This window comes from Ahaetulla prasina, chromosome 2 (assembly GCF_028640845.1).
Source record: "Ahaetulla prasina isolate Xishuangbanna chromosome 2, ASM2864084v1, whole genome shotgun sequence".
Taxonomy (NCBI): domain Eukaryota; kingdom Metazoa; phylum Chordata; class Lepidosauria; order Squamata; family Colubridae; genus Ahaetulla; species Ahaetulla prasina.
Window position 1 is genome coordinate 59,675,292 of NC_080540.1, and position 13,447 is coordinate 59,688,738.

The 13,447-nt window shown below is 37.8% G+C and overlaps 1 protein-coding gene across 2 annotated transcripts in view; it reads right to left on the reverse strand.

The window, feature by feature from the left end:
* Positions 1 to 13,447, reverse strand: part of CHCHD6 (coiled-coil-helix-coiled-coil-helix domain containing 6) — a 297,977-nt gene that overhangs the window by 83,184 nt on the left and 201,346 nt on the right. For both annotated transcript variants that reach the window (XM_058169863.1, XM_058169862.1), the window contains one exon: positions 2,945 to 3,080. In XM_058169863.1, coding sequence (XP_058025846.1) covers positions 2,945 to 3,080 — 136 coding nt within the window. The remainder of the gene's footprint in view (positions 1 to 2,944; positions 3,081 to 13,447) is intronic.

Below are 13,447 nucleotides of genomic sequence, written 5' to 3' on the forward strand. Positions count from 1 at the left end.
AGGAGATTTGTCTTAACTACAACATGACCCAAAATACTAGATTCCATAGGGTCATGGGCTCTCCTGATACAAGAGGCATATATTTTGTAACACATACATTTTGATCTGCATGTCCTTGTTGTGTAAATGCAAATCAGAAGGGTTATTTTGTGATTCATTGTTATAAGCAGTATAAACACATTCATATTGTTGTCCATAAAGGTAAAGGTAAAGGTTCCCCTCGCACATACATGCTAGTCATTGCCGACTCTAGGGGCGGTGCTCATCTCCGTTTCAAAGCCGAAAAGCCAGCGCTGTCTGAAGACATCTCCATGGTCATGTGGCCGGCATGAATCAACGGCAAAGGCGCACGGAACGCTGTTACCTTCCCACCAAAGGTGGTCCCTATTTTTTCTACTTGCATTTTTACGTGCTTTCAAAACTGCTAGGTTGGCAGAAGCTGGGACAAGTAACGGGAGCTCACCCCGTTACACGGCAGCACTAGGGATTCGAACCGCTGAGCTGCAGACCTTTCAATCGACAAGCTCAATGTCCTAGCCCCTGAGCCACTACGTCCCTTATAAGTATATGTATATAAGTATATTTATTTATTTATTTATTTTATTTTATTTTATTAATCATATTTATATACCGCCCTATCTCCCGAAGGACTTATAAGTATATAAGTATATATAAGTATATAAGGTGGATATGTATGTATAATATATGAATATATATATATATATATGTTTTCTGAGGTTTTCACGGGTGTTTGTATATAGGTCTTTGGTTGTTCGGGTTTTCTCCCGTGTAAAATTGGAAGTGTCTTGGCGACGTTTCGACGAAGTCTCATTCGTCATCTTCAGGCTTCAGCTTCGTGCTTCTGGGAGCAATGTGTGATCGCAGCTGTTTCTTCCTTTTAACTGCTAGTGGGGGTTTGAACTGATTGGGTGGGAGCTTGGCTGTGCTCTGATTGAATGGGGGTTTTTCTGTGCTCTGATTGGCTGGGGGTGTGTCCTGTGTTGGTGGGGGCTTGGTTGTGCTCAGTCTAGTCTGTGCTGCAGGGGGATTTGAGCTGGTGAGCTGCATAGCTGTTGTTTGGCTTTGTGGTCGTGCTACATCTTCATAGTGGGTGTCAGTCTGCTGCATGTATGGATTGGAGGGGTTTGAAATGGCTAATGTTGCAGCTGCGGTCTGGCTTCTGGTCCTTGGTCGTGCTTCATCATCAGTGTAGGTTTGGATCTGCTTTCTGGGTGGATGTGTGGTGGTGACATCATGTGTGGACCTCATGAGTATGGGTCTCGTGTCATTCCTCGTGTTAGGGACTTGTTTGTCAATAAGGGCGGGTTTCCAAATGGCTGGTAGGCGGGAAGTACATCTCGTTTGTTCATGCTGTGTGGGCGTTTTTCTATCTCGATGGCTTCTCTGATTATTCTGTTGTTAAAGTGTTCAGTTTTGGCGATAGTTCTGGTCTTTTTGAAGTCAATATCATGTCCTGTGGCTTTAAGGTGTTGGACCAGGGAAGAAGTTGGTTCCTCTTTTTTGACTGAGTTCTTGTGTTCTTCAATGCGTGCACTTATTCTTCTGTTGGTTTGTCCAATGTATGTGGTAGGGCAGGCGGTGCATGGGATTTCATATACTCCTTGATTTTCTAACCCAATTTTGTCTTTGGGGTTTCTTAGGATGGTGGATATTTTTCGGTTGGTGGAGTCCAAAGAAATAATGGATTCCAAAGAAATAAGATTACCAAACTAATCCGAAAAGAACCCCCCACTAAAATCCAAGACAGAGAACAAGAAAACGGCACAGCCCTCCTCCTATATATATATAAATCTCTGAGAATTAATCTAGTAAAGTTTCATTTAAATTGATAAATAGTATTGATAAAATTAAATAGTACTGATAAAAATTAATAAAAATGGATAAAATAGTATTATTTTATATTATCAAAATGCTAGGGAAACAGGATTTAGATGTATAAATCAAAGAGGAAACAAAACATTTAGGAAACAAAAACTTAGGAAAAACAAACTCTGGGTGACTTTAGGAAAATGAAAATAATCTAAGTTTACCTAATGTACTGTTGATATTTTAGATTTATTAAAATAATTGGTAGATAAATCTATCACTCATCTAAATTAAAGTTGTGGTAAGTTATGACAAGATGAAAACATAGTTACATATAGTAGGTCATCTGAAGTATCTACTCTGGTTTGATTGAAATGCTTGGAACAATTTATAATATACTCTGTAACTTACCTCTGACTCTATTATATTAGTGGTCAAATTCTCTATTAGCAAATGCTTTTATCACTGAAATATGAAATCATACAGTACTGAGAAACTGATTCAAAGTTATTCCTTAATAATTGGTCTATTTAAAGCTAATGCAAAACAAAAACCAAAATAAAAAAAACAATACTAGATTCAACTGAAAAAAATATGGAAAACAATACATCTTGAGAACAAAGGACAAGAAAAGAATTTAGATATTTATAAAGAAATCAAGGACAAGAAAAGGGATCATTAATATGGGAAATATGTAAATTCATCACAGCAGAACTTATAAAATGAAAATTTAGAACTGATTTCAAATTCTGATCTAAATTCAAGACTGAATGTAAACCTTACTAATGAGTTTGGTAAGGCAAATGCTTTAGCTTCCCCAATCTTTTCCTTCTAAATGTGCTGAACTTCAATATTCTGCTAGAATAGGTTGACAAGGTAAGAATTCTAAAGATTGCTTGTGCTGTCTGAATGATTAATAAAATAAGCTTGTTATTATTGGTTTTTGTTTCTTTCATAAATTCTGGTTTTCACAGTATGTGAACTGACTCCATCACTGCCCGGAGGAGCAAAAGAATATGGAGGGAGGCAAAGTCTTCTGACCTGCATGTTCCTTTACAAGACAGAGCAGTAGTCAGGAAATGCCCTTGATGTAAAATAGAAATAAAATTATAGATACCTTTTGTGCTAGCCTAACACAACGTTGATATTCCTTGACTAGCTCTGAGCAGTTTAGCACTTGCTGCTTATTTTCATTGTAGCACATCATAATGGCTTCCTGCAGGTTTGCACATATAGGTTGTGTATTCCTCTTCCTGGAAAGACAAAGGGAAATTAAAACAGCATTTCCTTATTGATAGGCTTCACATTTGTTTCATCACTGCTACCCAGTAAGAACCTACAATGCTTTGAATTTGAATGGAAAAGGTGTTTCTGAGCACACTTATTTAGCATTTATGAGCAACTCTTTAAAGCAACTGCATATTTTCCCAGGGATGTGTGGATGTCCTTCACAGTGATACCAACTATTGCAGAAACTATAATTATTTAATTGTAAAACTTTCTATTAGCTCATACAGTACATGTGTGCTCCAAAACACTTTTTTTCTTTGACCCACAGTAATGCACAGCCTTGTTACACAGAATCTGGTGCTGCTAATGACAGATAGTCCACTAATTCCATCCTCCTTCTTTTGAATCCATAAGAAATCATTCAGCTAAGCCACGGCTGGTAGCTGTTCTTGGTTTCAGTTTTGAGGGCATTGTGAGAAAAGCAGAAGGATACAAACCAAAAGGCTTCTTTATCTGAGAGCCAAATAAACATTGAACCGTTTTCTAACCTCTTCCCAAAAAAGCTTTATTGGAAGACATCTTAAAAGGAAGCTTTTATTATCCAGTCATCACAGCTCATTAATGAAATTTTATTGGACTTTTATTTTATTATTTATTCCATTTGCAACTTTTTCATATGAATCTTTTCATTCCCTTCTTTACACACACATACCCCTATTAAAGAGAAAGCAACGGAATAGCAATACAACACTTTTTCAGTCCTCATTTTACAAGTACAATGGAGTCCGGAATTTTAGTTGTAAGTCATTGTGATCGTAAGTCGAGGCATCACATGCCTGGACTCAATTTTATGACTGTTTTTATGATGGCCATAGAGTGAGTCACTGTTGTTGTAAAGTGAATCATGTGATTATTAAGCAAACCACATGATCATTAAGCAAATCCAGGATATCCAATGGAAGGTTTTTTTGCCAGTTTCTGGTAGAAAACATTTTTAAAAATCACAAATTGTGATCACATGACTGTGAAGTGCATTAAAATGCAATCAGGTGACCATGGGGGAGCAGCAATCGTAACTTTGAGAATGAGCCATAAGTAGCTTTTTAAAAGTTTGTTGTAATTTCAAACAGCCATTATATATAGAACACAGAATAACATGGTTGAAAAGGACCTTGGAGGTTTTCTAGTCCAAACCTCTACTATTTCAGACAAATGGTTGTCCAATTTCTTCTTGAAAACCTCCAGTGATGGAGCACCTACAATTTCTGGCAGCAAGTGATTCCAGGGATTAATTGTTCTCACTGCCAGAAAATTTCTTCTTAGTTTTAGTTGGTTCTGTCTTTAGCGATATTCCACCAATTATTTCTTGTCTTGCCCTCAGGTTCTTTGGAGAATAGGTTAAACTCTTCGTCTCTGGTAATGGTAAAGGTTCCTCTGCACATGCATGCTAGTTGTTTCCAGTTCTAGGGGGCAGCGTTCATCTCTGTTTCAAAGCCAAAGAACCAGTGCTTTCCGAAGACGTCTCCATAACAGTCATGTAGCCAGCATGACTAAACGCCAAAGGCGTACCGAGCATTGTTACCTTCCCACCAAAGTGGTCCCTATTTTTCTACTTGCATCTTTTACGTGCTTTCAAACTGCTAGGTTGGCAAAAGCTGGGACAAGTAACAGGAGCTCACTCCATTATGCGGCACTAGGGATTCAAACCGCTGAACTGCCAACCTTTCTGATCAACAAACTCAGCGACTTAGCCACTGAGCCACCACGTCCCCTCTTCTCTGACAGCCCCTCAAATACTGAAAGAGTGCTATCATGTTATCTCTAGTCCTCATCTTTGTTAGACTAGTAGACATACCTAGTTCCCATAACCATTCATTATATGGTTTAATCTCCAAACCCTTTATTGCTCTTCTCTGTATTTTTCTAGGATCTCAGCATCTTTTTTGTATCGTGATGATCAGACCTAAGCACAGTATTCCAAGTATGGTCTCATTTGTACAGTATAAAGTGACACTATCACTTCTTGTGATCTTGATACTATATCTGATACGATGCCTAGGATTGTATCGCTTTTTTGGCAGCTGCAGCAAGCTGCAGGTTCATACATATCCTAGTCCAGTAGGATACCTAGATCCCTCTCACAGTTACTACAATAAACATAATAAGTTGAAGAATACCATTGCTGAGTCTTCCAGCAAAATAACTTCTAGGATATTCTTTTATTTTCAATTCTAATCCACACCAGATAATGAAGAACGAAAAAACACTAGCATTAATCAGTGACAGCCTCACTTCTGGACAGTATACAGTCCAGAAATCAATATTAATAACAATACAATTATAACAGATTTCTCCAAACTTCTCACAAATTCACATTCATTAGAAAATCCTAGATATAAATTACAAGAACTTAATGGAGCTCAGTATTTCAGAGACATAACATTCCATGAAATACTTCCCAAAATTGTAGAACAGGGCAAAAACCTAATAGGAGGCCTCAAAAACTCATAAATTTGGCATTTTGTTCTGTCACTGCAATTTTAATGTCTTTGTAATCATCAGAATGAGCACCTTGGAAACAAGAACTAAGTCAGGAAATACCATAATATCCTTCAATTCATTGGCAAGTTAATACTCTTAAAATTAGCTTTTAACTCTGAAAGTTGATTTTAAAAAACAGTGAAAATACATTACAATTTCAAGAGAGGCAAAATATGTGATATTTTCTATTGCGGTCATTGATATTTCTCCTATTCTATAATATCTTGACTGCATGGTAATCTTATTTTTTTAAAAAAATGCAAGATGCAGTCTTGAGTTTTATATACACTTTAGCCAACTGGAGGAGAAATGTTTTCCACCTTTCCTCATAGAGCTTCTTTACTCAACATATCAGTAAAAATAACTGCTGGATTCTAATCTAGAAGATCAGATGACTATAGTAGTCAGAATGGCTATTTAATCAACTTTATCTCATTAATCAATTTTGACATTTTGTGGAAAATAAAGATTCTGCTTTTTATATCAATGTATTTTAGTCATTGTAGGAGCATATACTATTGGAAAGTTATAAATTTATCATGGCCTACAATATCTTACAGTATTGTGATAAGAATAGTGTGTGTTTGAGTATGTGGGGGCATTTGTGTGTGCCTGTGTAAATTGTACTGCAGAATTTCAGTATCTTGACCGGTTTTAAAAAAATAGTATTTAAACTATTTTAAAAAATAGTACATAAGCAAAGACCCTTCCTGCCTGCCTTCCTTCCTTCCTTCCTTCCTTCCTTCCTTCCCTTTCCTCCCTCCCTCCCTCCTTTGACTGTTCCCTCCTTTCAGTCACTCCAGTTTTGACTTTTTTTCATCAAAATAAATATCATAACATCATGCACAAAAAGTAGGAGTAGGTGTCACCTATGTTTCAGCTTTCACCACTTTTCAAATTGCTTGTTATTCTAGGACTTGAGTCCTTAGCTTCATAACTGCTGTCCTCGTCTTCAACTTTTCCCTCATCTGCTAAATCATTATCACTATATCTTGGCATAGAAAAAGAAGAATGAACCAGGGTGGTATACTGAACAGAACAGTCTTGAACCTGGGCTCAAAGACTTTCTCAGCAATATATGGCAATGAATCAGTTCACATCCCTTTCTCTCATAGGGTTTTTGTATGATAACCCATATATGACACATGAATTTCTTTGGCAAAGACATTGGAGGCAAACAATGGAAAGTATAAAGCGTGCTTCCAGTTGAGGCATTCGTTTTGCAATCACTCTGTCTCATTTGTGGGAAATGGGTACGTAATTCTGATGATGTTTTCTCCTATTTGTAACCCTTCTTTGTTTTCTCATGGCTATGCCCTTTTCTTTCATCAGAAAATCCATTAAGAGAAAAAGTGGGAACCGTTGTACAAGAGCTTTCCAGTTGGAAGCACCCTAGGAAAAAGTTTATTTATTTTATTAATTTCTTTATTTATAAGGCTGCCCATGTTCATACAGAGAGCATGAAGATCAAGCACAAGAGAGCCCAAAGAACTAGCTAGATCTTCCTAAACAATAGCAGAGAATTCTATGGTCATCCAGGTCATGGTTTTCCCAAAGGTGCTTTATCAAGAGGCAACTAGACTTTCTGGTTTTTCTCTGAAGATGTTTCGCTTCTCATGAAGCTGAAGAAGTTTCTTGGATGAGAAGCAAAATGTCTTCAAAGAAAAACCAAAAAGTCCTGTTGCCTCTTGAAAAAGCATCTTGGGACAACCATGACCTGGATGACTGAGAATCTCCACAGACATTTAGCGATGCACTTTGGGATAAACATCCTTCAAATGATCGGGAGTATGAACGGATTTCCAGAAAAATGCAGACTACAGGAACCATTTGCCCTTCCGTTTGAGATGCAGATAGCAGATTCATCCCCAATAGCCTGCACCTGTGCTCAACAGTGAAGGGACACAGGGCAGAAAACATCCTGCAGAAAGCACAGCTCCAACAGGGCTGAAGAAGCTTCTTGGATGAGAAGCAAAACATCTTCAAAGAAAAACCAGAAAATCCAGTTGCCTCTTGAAAAAGCACCTAGCAGAGAAGAAGCAAACACCAAAGAAGAAAAGGCCCCCCTGCTGGGACCCACCAAATGCAAGTCCCTGGCCAATGGAACCTGTACCATGGCTTCCCTGCTAAATCTAATGGGACAGGATGGTGTAATTGAGGAGAGACAGTACTGCAGCTAATCAGTTTGTGTTTTAACACCACAGTCTTAAAATGCTTCTTCCTTAGCTGTCCCTTGAGATCAGCACTGAGCAAATGATACACCAAGAATTACTGAATTTGAAATCCCCTCTTTTCATGTAGTCACTTTATGTAATAAAGGGAATCTCATCAACTTATCTTTCTTCTATTATCATTGCTCACATCAATCTGATAATATTGGCTTGGCTTGGCTTGGCATCATGCTATTATATGTCCTCTTGATGTTTAAGAGAAATGTTTGCAGTGGGGTGAATATGTGAAGCAAGCCTTTTTATTACTGGCAGAACAAGGACGGTGGGAGTAAATTAGACATTCATCATAGGGCCAATGTAGGAGGTCAGAAGAGCTGTTCTCTTTAACTCTCTCCTGACTGCTTGATAGTGGCAGATAATGGCAGCTAAGGGCTGCATTCATTTGTCTCAGCAGGTTTGTGTTACAATAGAAACATTAAATGTCTTCAAAGTTACAGTAAGAATCTTCACAATTAATTCCCAATTATTGTATTTCTTAACGCTACTCAAAAGGATTCCATCAATCATAAAAACTGTTTTAGTCCAATATACAAAATGTCAATTTGAATGTTCACTTTCTGGCTGATGCTAATTTATCACATCCATGTTTTTAAAGCACAAAGAGCACATAAGACAAAGTCAGCAGTTTAGCCAATTGTGTGCCTAGCATGTTGCTGCTGTGGAGAAAAAACAGTGGCTTAGGAAGTAGGAGATAAGGGGGAAAAATAAGTGCCCACTCCATTGGCCACAATAGCCCAAGGAGTTCAGCACAGAAGGAAGGCTAGATTAAAAGAATCCTTGTCAAGAAAGATTTTAGACTGTCATGACAGGTAAGCAAAATCCTTATTAATTGTGCTCGAAGAACACAGATAATGGAAGGGAATTTGGTAAATGAGGATAAAACCATGACTTGCAATTACTATAGGTAGGATTACTCACTACTGGAAGTCTCAGTCTGCTCTACCCTTCATGACTAGGTGATAGACAGTAACCCTGTATAGTATATTGTTACAGTACTGTGCAAGTGCAAATTCACTATTGGGAGACTATTATGTATAATGTTTTCAACATTATGTTCTCAAGCGCTCTGTCCCTTAAATGCTTCTGAAGACCTAGGCAAGGGATATGCTAAAAGCTGGGCATAAATGTGTGAGTTAACGGGATTGCTCCACAGAAGACTATTTCTCACATAATAGCAGGTTGATGTAAAAAAGATGAATATGGATTAGTAATACACAGCAAATTTATACAACTCAAGTTAACCATGTCATGAAAGCTGTGTTTACCGAGAGAATCTTGCCATGTGCACATGTTGGAAACTAGTCACATACATTCATTACATATTAAACTGTACAGATGGCAAGCAGATTGTTTTCAGAAACATGTCAAAAGTGATATCTGTGTGATAAGTGACCCTCTGCAATTAATGAAGAGGGACTATTCTTTATTATGCTATGAAAGTGTTCCAGGGCTGAACCTGAAGAGTAGAACAGGATTTGAGAGCATCTCTGTAGAAATTTTAGCTTGAATTAACCCATAAAAATAAGCTTTTCTAAAACTGTAGCTTGATGCAATGAGACAATCCCAATTCTATGCATGAACTGCAAATTACAACAAATTTCAAAACAATGTCTACCTTATGGCATCACAGATACTATGACACCCCTTGCTGGAGATAACTCAGCAAAGTATATTTAAAAATCTTCCCCTTTATATCCTCTCCAAATACAACAACATCTGGACTTAAATGCAAATAGGAAGGTAAAATTTTAGAAGCTATTAATGGAGGAAAGGGTGTATAGTACTTGGTACAGGTATACCATGTTTTGCAATATATCCTGTTTTAATACTTGAGAAGGCTATGGAGAAATCAAATCTTTCAGTTTCTCATCATACCAAGTTCAATATGCAAAAACACTACTTTCTTTAGAAGTCTACCAGCTGGATAAAAAGATACCTTAATGGCTGCTATAAAGCTTTGTAGCATTAAATGCTTACAAAGAAGTCATTTCAAAAAATAAAATGCTAGCTCTACAGGTTTCTGTAGAGTAATTCAAATTTGGCAATGTTCCCCAATTTTGCACTTAAAATTTTCTCCTAAGAAGAAAAGAAAATTAATATTAGTTCTTATGTCATGCTAAAGTTAATAAGACAAGTTCTCTTGTTTAGGAACCCCAAATTTTTTAGCTCTTAAGATTGATTAGCAAAGCAATCAAAGTTGGTACTCACATGGGCTCTAATTTAGTTGTTAAGTCAAACAGAAATGTGTCAGAATTTTGTTGTTGCAAAAACAGTTTGAATCGAAAAAGAAAATGGTTAAAATTCCATATTATAAAGAGAATAATAAACATTATAGCAAGGAAAGAGACAAATTATTGCAGCACCTTGAACTCTACTACAATTTTATATGGTAAAAACATTCATTGTCAGCAGCACATATAAGCACCTATGTGAGAGCATCTGAAAATAATGGGCTGAGATAAAGGAACAAGAGAATGATGATATGATATTTTATTTAAATAGAATGTATATACATAAATCAAAGCATGTATTAAAAGGAACAGAGAAAGCAGTAATTGTTGTCAAAAACTATTATCCTCCTGGCATTATTTTCAATAGGATGAACACAGGGGACACTCTTGATAGCATATACTGTTGGCCTTGTATTTTAAAGTTCATCCTATTTAAGCTATGCTTTTGATTCATTAAATGATACTTCTATTTACTAATCTTGTAAGATGACACAGCATGGTATCTGGCTGCATTGTATGGTAGTTTCTACGCTTGTTGATTGGAATGACACAGGAAGAGAAGAAAATTTCCGTGAGGTCATATATTCTCTTTTCTCATCTTCCATATAGACAAAAGAACAATGTGAGTGCTTCAGTTGCTCTCAGTGATGTCCCCGTGTGATCAGACCTGATCGGCTACACAAAGTTTAAATCATGTTCTTACTTCACAAACAGACTAACTGGGATCCCATTGCCAATAAGAACTTATTATTTTGTTTTGTTCTTAATAGCCTGACTTAACTGCTGGAAGAAACAATGCAAAAAAGTACATTTTGCAGATATTTTTACATTTTATCCGCTTTTAAGTCTCCTTTATCAAGATATTAATTTCTGATCAATCAACAAAGCCTTAGATAATTCTAGCAAAACTAATTTGCAGAACATGAGTATGCTTGCTATTTCTTGAGGCTTGTGGAGTGCTTGCTTCTAGTAAGAAAAAAACCTATCTTTCAAACAGTAGCAACACATTAATAAAGGATTCTACATCTGCTTGGAAGAGAAAAATGAATATTTTGAATATTTTCCAGAAATATTCAAGAAAATATATTTCTAAACAAAATACAAGTTTGGCTGTTTGTTGATGAATAAGTGGACTACTCTTTCTACTAATATCACTAGATTCAATTTTAGTTAATTAACTAGCATGAGCATAGTTCAGATGAAGTTTCTTTTGGGAGAATTGTATCCTTATGTTTCTGTAACAACATCCAGCAAGTCTTAATTTCTCTCTTCTAAAATATTTTATATATTAGCCTTAATCTCTTGTCCTGTTCAACCTTATTGCCTCTGGGGGGAAAAAATAATTCTGTATAATGAAAGTTTCAGGTATTCACATTGAGTGTATAATTGAATATTATAAATAGTATTAGTATTCAGAGAAGCAAACAATGTCCTTGAAATAAATTGTTTCTGAATGACCAGGTTGTTAAGACTGTTACCACAGCTTTTGTGAGAAGGGGCGATGATAATTAACTAATAGGCAATTAATTCCCAGGTAACAAGCATTTTTTGGAGTTTCACTACTTTTGACATAGTTAACTCTGTTATTCTTTTTTGGAATGCATTCCCAAAAGATTCCAGTCTCAAAATCAGCCTTCAGCATCACCATTACTATACTTCGTGTTTAAAATACATCTGCCATTGTTACCACAGAATAAATTTTGTGCACAAAAGCAAAAGGATTTAAAAGTGTCTTATTTACTGTGTATGAAGACAGATTTCAAACAATAGCATGATATATGAAAATGGCCGATACAAACCACAATGTGGATGGACTCAGTTATAGTGAGGATGAACGCATCATTAGAAGACCTGAAAGATCATGCCAGGGGCATGGAGAAAATCTATCAATGTGGTTGTGAGGAGTAAAAGACGATTTGATTGCAGGTAATCAATCGATCTATATAAGCCATTTGTTTCTTGCATGATTTCCAGAATTGTCCATTCTATATTAACAGTTACCCTACTATAGAAATGTAGTATGCATTTCACTACAGGATAAGGTTTTTCAAAAGGTATGTTTTTCCCACCTGAAAGCTCTTATTAAAAGGTCTAACAGGTCTAAAATGTATAAAACCTGTATAAAATTAAGTCTGGATGACATGAGTATCAAAGGCTCAAACTCTTGGTTTCCCCTTAAAATATTCTTGTTCACACTTAAGTTGAAATATTTTCCTATTAATTTTTTAGACTAACACACCATGTGTTACTGTGGCACATAGAACAACTCCAAATATAGATGCAGTTTTCTTTTTTTCCACTTAAACTGATTTTACTTTTTATAAAAACATCAAAAAAAATTATTTTCTTATTTTTTATTATCATTTTTAGTATATTTCTTCATTAGACGGATATAAATATAAATGCATTTAAATATATAAACACTGTTATCCCAATGCAACTACATCGTTTATCGGTGGTTCTCCTCCTATCTCTCCGACCGGTCGCAGACGGTGTTGACGGGAGGGCAGAGGTCGACCCCGAGGCGCCTCACTTGTGGGGTGCCACAGGGGTCGATTCTCTGGCCCCTCCTGTTCAACATCTATATGAAGCCGCTGGGTGAGATCATCAGTGGTTTCAGTGTGAGGTACCAACTGTACGCTGATGATACTCAGCTGTACTTCTCCACACCAGGCCACCCCAACGAAGCTGTCGAAGTGCTGTCCCGGTGTCTGGAGGCCGTACGGGTCTGGATGGGGAGGAACAGACTCAAGCTCAATCCCTCCAAGACAGAGTGGCTGTGGATGCCGGCACCCCGGTACAGCCAGCTGCAGCTGCGGCTGCCTGTTGAGGGCGAGTCATTGGCCCCGATAGAAAGGGTGCGCAACTTGGGTGTTCTCCTGGATGGACGGCTGTCTTTTGAAGACCATTTGACGGCCGTCTCCAGGAGAGCTTTTTACCAGGTTCGCCTGGTTCACCAGTTGCGCCCCTTCCTAGACCAGGTTGCCCTATGCACGGTCACTCATGCTCTCGTGACATCTCGTCTGGATTACTGCAATGCTGTCTACATGGGCTTCCCTTGAAGAGCACCCGGAGGCTCCAGTTAGTCCAGAATGCGGCTGCGCGGGTGATAGAGGGAGCCCCTCGTGGCTCCCATGTGACACCTCTCCTGCGCAGACTGCACAGGCTACCTGTGGCCTTTCGGGTGCGCTTCAAGGTTTTGGTAACTATCTTCAAAGCGCTCCATGGCATAGGGCCGGGTTACCTACTGCTCCATGGCATAGGGCCGTCTGCGCTCCATGGCATAGGGCCGTCTGCTGCCACCGATTGCCTCCCACCGACCCGTGCGCTCTCACAGGGAGGGACTCCTTAGGGTGCCATCCGCCAGGCAGTGCCGACTGGCGACAC